The sequence below is a fragment of the Bison bison genome, unplaced genomic scaffold, assembly GCF_000754665.1.
Source record: "Bison bison bison isolate TAMUID 2011002044 unplaced genomic scaffold, Bison_UMD1.0 scf7180017864068, whole genome shotgun sequence".
Lineage (NCBI taxonomy): Eukaryota > Metazoa > Chordata > Mammalia > Artiodactyla > Bovidae > Bison > Bison bison.
Genome location: NW_011494640.1, coordinates 5,083,807 through 5,090,371, shown reverse-complemented (window position 1 = coordinate 5,090,371; position 6,565 = coordinate 5,083,807). Strand labels below are relative to the sequence as shown.

The 6,565-nt window shown below is 43.3% G+C and overlaps 1 protein-coding gene across 4 annotated transcripts in view; it reads left to right on the top strand.

The window, feature by feature from the left end:
- The window catches only part of LOC104986429 (nuclear body protein SP140-like protein), a 95,860-nt gene extending 91,436 nt beyond the window's left edge, over window positions 1-4,424 (top strand). For 3 of the 4 annotated variants that reach the window (XM_010836984.1, XM_010836985.1, XM_010836983.1), the window contains 4 exons: window positions 1,484-1,604; window positions 1,874-1,945; window positions 2,459-2,602; window positions 4,132-4,424. In XM_010836984.1, coding sequence (XP_010835286.1) covers window positions 1,484-1,604; window positions 1,874-1,945; window positions 2,459-2,602; window positions 4,132-4,233 — 439 coding nt within the window. In that variant the 3' untranslated portion in view covers window positions 4,234-4,424. The remainder of the gene's footprint in view (window positions 1-1,483; window positions 1,605-1,873; window positions 1,946-2,458; window positions 2,603-4,131) is intronic. The other variant, XR_825039.1, reaches the window with a different exon arrangement.
- The last annotated feature ends 2,141 nt before the right edge of the window (window positions 4,425-6,565 follow it).

The window sequence follows — 6,565 nt, the reverse complement described above, 5'->3', positions numbered from 1 at the left end:
AAGCTCAACATTCAGAAAACTAAGATCATGGCATCCAGTCCCATCACTTCATAGCAAATAGATGGGGAAACAGTGGCAGACTTTATTTTCTTGGGCTCCAAAATCACTGCAGACGGTGATTGCAGCCATGAAATTAAAAGATGCTTACTCCTTGGAAGGAAAGTTATGACCAACCTAGATAGCGTATTCAAAAGCAGAGACATTTCTTTGCCAACAAAGGTCCATCTAGTCAAGGCTATGGTTTTTCCAGTGGTCATGTATGGATGTGAGAGTTGGACTATAAAGAAAGCTGAGCACTGAAGAATTGATGCTTTTGAACTGTGGTGTTGGAGAAGACTCTTGAGAGTCCCTTGGACTGCAAGACCCAACCAGTCAATCCTAAAGGAAATCAGTCCTGAATTTTCATTGGAAGGACTGATGTTGAAGCTGAAACTCCAATACTTCGGCCACCTGATGTGAGGAACTGACTCATTGGAAAAGACCCTGATACTGGGAAAGATTGAGGCGGGAGGAGAAGCTCACGACAAAGGATGAGATGGTTGGATGGCATCACCGACTCGATGGACATGAGTTTGAGTAAACTCTGGGAGTTGGTGATGGACACGGAGGCCTGGCTGTGCTGCAGTCAGTCCATGGGGTTGCAAAGAGTCAGACACAATGAGCGACTGAAGTGAACTGAACTGACAGGAATTCAGCATAAATGTCTGCAGCTGGGCATTCTGCAGAGGTAGAAGAATTCACTTTTCTGTGGAGCTCCTGTATCGTCAGGCCACCCTTGCACCATGGGCACTGTAACGGCCCCCTTGAGCAACCTCCAGGGTGGCCCAGGAGAGATGCTAAATGACATCTCTAGGTTGGATCACTCTCTCTTCCTCTCAGATTATCAAGAGTGCCCCGGGACAGAGAACCTTGTAGAGGAAAGTAGAGAACAAATCTAGGGGCGCATGAAAAACATGTGGCCTTCTCTTGGTAGAGTTCCCTTCCAAGAAGTTTCTGCAGTGTAGATTCTAGACACAAAGATAGCAATGACTGAAAAAAAAATGCCTATGGTTTATGCTCTGTGCTTATTCAGCAAAGCTGAGAAGAAGGGCTGATTTAATGATTTTTACTGTGAGTTGATGGATCATCAAGGCCCAAGACTCCAGTGCTTAACATACCAATTTCCAGTTCTTTACTTCTGAAAGGCAGAGTTCATGACCAAACTCACAGTAGCTCAGACAGGAACCCTAAGTTTTGAGGAGAATGAGAGTCCTGACCCACTGTGGTACTTCACTTAGACCATCAGTCTTCTACCACTGCTGATGGGAGAGCTGTTTTTGGCAGTTAAGCCCAAATGGGGCTTCAGCACAGAAGGGTGTCAGAGAGAAGTTGTGTCCAAGTGGAAACTACCAATTACTCCTGAACAGAGGACTTTAGCAGCTATGGAGACAATGGTTGAGTCATAGAGAACCTGGCTTTGTTGACCTTATATTTGACCTCTCAGGAACCCATGGAGTTGCATCTTCTGCCAGATAAAGGATCTTAAAAAATGTTGCCCAGAAAGCCAGCCAATTTATCAGGAATCTGAGATCCTGCAGAAGCGGATGCTGCCTAGAGAGCAGTTGGTGAGTTGAAATGTAAACCTAAGCCCCCTCCTTTCTGTTTACACAAGAGAAGGAGCACCATCTTGCAGGGAGCAGGAGGAGGAGTGCCCAAGGCAAACTGCTGTGTCTTGATGTGTTCTGATCACATTACCTGACACCAAAATCCATAAGCCACAGAAAATTCCCATTCTGTGTTTGTTTGGGAGGTCTGCAGGTTTGGGGGTTGTGTATTGATCTGATCATTCTTTCCAAACTGCTCATCACTTAAAAATCTTGTCTATCTTTGGCAGAAATGTGAATTTCTCCTCTTGAAGGTCTATTGCTCTCCAAAAAGCTCCTTTTTTGTCTCGGAACCACATTATGTAAGTAACAGCAACAAAAACTGCAAACTGGTATTTGTCAAATTTGTGATATGAATCAATGGGCACACATCGCCAATCTCTTTGCCTTGTTGATGGATGTCTTAGTCAGCTCAGTCAGCCCTTAGAAGCTTAGGCTGTTATAACAAACTACCATAGATTGGGTGGCTGGAGGCTGAAAGGTCAAGATCAGGGTGTCAGCATGGTCAGGCCATAGTGAGGGCTTTCTTTCAGGTTGCAGCCAGCCACTTCTCATCTTGTCCTCCTCATATGGTGGAAAGGGAGAGAGAAGTCCCTGGGATCCCTTGTATAAAGGCACTAATCCTATTTGGAGGGCCCCATCCTCACAATTACCTAATTATCTCCCAGTGGTCCCACCTCCTAAGACCATCCTAAGTAGAGGGTGAGGATTTCAGCATATGAATTTGGGGGATACAAGCACTCGGTCCTTAACAGTGGGAATCGATAGAAGGGAAACTTGGAACCATGCCTACTATTTGGCACTTTTGTCAACAGACTAGAGATGCCTCTCAGGACCTTGAGGAGCCCATGTGGTTAAACAAAATCAAGGACAAGCTGATGATGACCTTGTACTACCAAGTGTGGGAGTTTGTGCGGGACATGCGTCTCATTTTCCAGAACCACAAGATAGTTTACAGGGTAAGTGGCTCTTCCTGCTTCTATTCTTCTTCAGTTAAGTCATTTTGCCTTTCAACTTCTTGTATCAAGTAAATGTTACAACTTCCCTCAAGCTCACCCAAGTAAAAAGTCTGGCAGTATTCTACAAGCCCTGTGGGCAATGGTAGGGAACATAATAACAGATCAGAAGGGATCACTGGAAGCATTACCCTTGGACCTCAGAGTTGACTTCTTCTCCATAGCTCCTTCTTCAGTTTGCCCATAAAGAACACTGGTGCTCTGCTCAATCATGTCTGACTCTTTGTGACCCCATGGACTGCAGTCTGCCAGGCTCCTCTGTCCATGGGATTTTCCAGGCAAGAATACTGGAGTGGGTTGCCATTTCCTACTCCAGGGCATCTTCCCGACCCAGGAATCAAACCCAAGACTCCTGTGTCTCCTGCATCAGCAAACGGATTCTTTACCAAGGTGCCACCTGGGAAGCCCAAGCAAAAGTTGACTGCAGACCCAGTACCTTCCACAGGAAATGGAAGTACTTTTTTTTTTTAACTGGACCTGGCAGTACTGTGTGTGCCTCAGAAGTCCCTGTCATCCTCATAGTCCCTTCTATCCTCACTCATCCCAGACTTGGAGACCATCCTGGGGAGTCTCGATGCTGAGGCATCCTAGGTCCATGAGCAGTTTGCTGCTGTGCACTTGCCCTCTGGCATCTGGGCCCTCAGAAATGTGTGTACAGGGGCCTCCCCCCAACACCTGGGCATCTCCCTATTTCCAGCATTTCTGGATGGAAAACAGAACTCTCATGGCCTTGGTGCTCATACAGAAGTGGGGTCAGGTCTCTCATCAGCAAGAAGCAAATATTTTTTGATGTTTTTTTACACGGACCATTTTTAAAGTTTTTATTGAATTTCTTACAATATTGTTTCTGTTTTGTGTATTGATTTTTTGGCCTCAAGGCATCTAGGATCTTAGTTCCCCTACCAGGGATCAAACCCACACACCCTGCATTGGAAAGCAAAGTCTTAACCACTGGACCATCAGGAATGTCCCTAGAAGCACGTTTTAAAGGCAACTTGTGCCTCTCTCCTCTACAGGAAGATAGCAGATCACTTTTCTCAAATTTAAAAATCTTGGATCTTTTAATATTCACATTTCCTACTGCTGTATCTAAAAGTTAATAGGAATTATCTCAAGGGGTGGGAATGAATAATAAAGGAAGACACCATAAACTGACCTTAGACCTTTCTGTACTTTCATACTGTCACGTGGAATATGGGCTATGTTCAAAATCAAATAGCTAGAATTTTTTTTAATTAATCAACAAATTTCTGATGAAGAATTAGATTGCAATACAGTGCCGTTTTTGTTCCTACATCTTCCAGATAAAGAGAAACAATCCAGCTATCAGGGAACATAAACTACTCTCAGCTGGATCAATTCTTACTTGACATTTGGGAGTCTAAAATAAAGCTCTGGATTAACCGAAACATCAGGTGTCTAAGCTCATTAGCAGTCTATGACTATTATTATTTCTGTCTTTGCTTTTTCAGGACAGTAAGTTCATCGGTCTGGGACTTCAACTAGAGACCCAATTTGAGAATGATTTCAAAGACATTTTTGGCATCCAGGAAATAAGTACAAACAGCACTTAGTTTGAGCCGTTCTTTTATAATGGAGCCCAATTCTAGTCGTCCCTCCAGAGCCTCCAGCAGCTACACAAGACTGTACCTGTGGCCTCACTGACCATCTGCCTGTTTCCGTGCAAATAACACATTTCTTTTTCAAACTTGTTGTTGTTGACATTCCTGCTCATTTATTTTTCTAAATAAAATTTAAAATTTTCAGATTCTCTTACTGGGTAATAAGGGGTGAAATTCACAAAGGGAAATGTCAAGTCTTTCTATAAAGGATCATATTTTGTGCTTCCATTCACTTAAATCTTTATTAGGTTCTTAAGTAAACTTTTCTCTTCTTTTCTCCTCCCCACACAGGACTTGTTGGTATTGTTTAGTCATTGTGTCCGACTCTTTCGCAGCCCCATAGACTATAGCCCACCAGGCTCCTTCTGTCCATGGAATTTCCCAGCAAGAATACTGGAATGGGTTGCCATTTCCTCCTCCAAGGTTCTTCCTGACCCAGAGATCGGATCTGCATCTTGGGCATTGGCAGGCAGATTCTTTACCAGTGAGCCACCAGGAAAGACCACACAGGACCTAGTCATTTCTTATTTTCAGTTCAGTTCAGTTCAGTTGCTCAGTCGTGTCCAACTCTTCACGACCCTGTGGACTGCAGCACACCAGGCCTCCCTGTCCATCGCCAACTCCCAGAGTTTACTCAAACTCATGTCCATTGAGTCGGTGGTGATGCCATCCAACCATCTCATCCTCTGCCATCCCCTTCTCCTGCCTTCAATCTTTCCCATAATAAGGGTCTTTTCCAATGAGTCAGTTCTTCACAGCAGGTGGCCAAAGTATTGGAGTTTCAGCTTCAACATCAGTCCTTCCAATGAATATTCAGGACTGATTTCCTTTAGGATGGACTGGTTGGATCTCCTTGCAATCCAAGGGACTCTCAAGAGTCTTCTCCAACACTACAGCTCAAAAGCATCAATTCTTCAGCATTCAGCTTTCTTTATAGTCCAACTCTCACATCCATACATGACTACTGGAAAAACTATAGCCTTGACTAGACGGACCTTTATTGGCAAAGTAATGTCTCCGCTTTTTAATATGCTGTCTAGGTTGGTCATAACTTTTCTTCCAAGGAGCAAGTGTCTTTTAATTTCATGGCTGCAGTCACCATCTGCAGTGATTTTGGAGCCCCCCAAAATAAAATCTGTCACTGTTTCCACTATTTCCCCATCTATTTACCATGAAGTTATGGGACTGGATGCCATGATCTTAGTTTTCTGAATGTTGAGTTTTAGGCAACTTTTCCCTCTTCTCTTTCACTTTCATCAAGAGGCTCTTTAGTTCTTCTTCACTTTCTGCCATAAGGGTAGTGTCATCTGCATATCTGAGGTTGTTGATATTTCTCCTGGCAATCTTGATTCCAGTTTGTGCTTCATTGATCATTTAGGAAGGCTTTCTCATCTCTCCTTGTTATTCTTTGGAACTCTGCATTCAGATGGAAGTATCTTTCCTTGTCTCCTTTGCCTTTCACTTCTCTTCTTTTCTCAGCTATTTGTAAGGCCTTCTCAGACAACCATTTTGCCTTTTTGCATTTTTTTTTTTGAGGGATGGTTTTGATCACAACCTCCTGTACAATGTTGCAAACCTCCATCCATAGTCCTTCAGGCTATGAAGAACTTTTAATTGTCTATCAGATCTAATCCCTTGAATCTGTGTGTCACTTTCACTGTATAATCATAAGGGATTTGATTTAGACCATACCTGAATGGCCTAGTGGATTTCTCTACTTTCTTCTATTTAAGTCTGAATTTTGCAATAAGGAGTTCATAATCTGAACCGCAATCAGCTCCTGATCTTGTTTTTGCTGACTGTATAGAGCTTCTCTACCTTTGGCTGCAGAGAATGCAATCAGTCTGATTTCGGTGTTGACCATCTGGTGATGTCCGTGGGTAGAGTCATCTCTTGTGTTGTTGGAAGAGAGTGTTTGCTATGAACAGTGAGTTCTCTTGGCAAAACTCTGTAGCCTTTGCCCTGCTTCATTTTGTACTCCAAGGCCAAACGTGCCTTTTACTCCAGGTATCTCTTGACTTCCTTCTTTTGCATTCCAGTCCCCTATAATGAAAAGGACATCTTTTTTTTTTGGTGTTAGTTCTAGGTCTTGTAGGTCACCACAGAATGTTCAGCTTTAGCTTTTTCTTCATTATTGGTTGGGGCATGGACTTGGATTACTGTGATATTGAATCATTTGCCTTGGAAATGAACAGAAATCATTCTGTCATTTTTGAGATTGCACCTAAGTACTGCATTTCAAACTCTTTTGTCGACTATGAAGGCTACTCCATTTCTTTCAAGG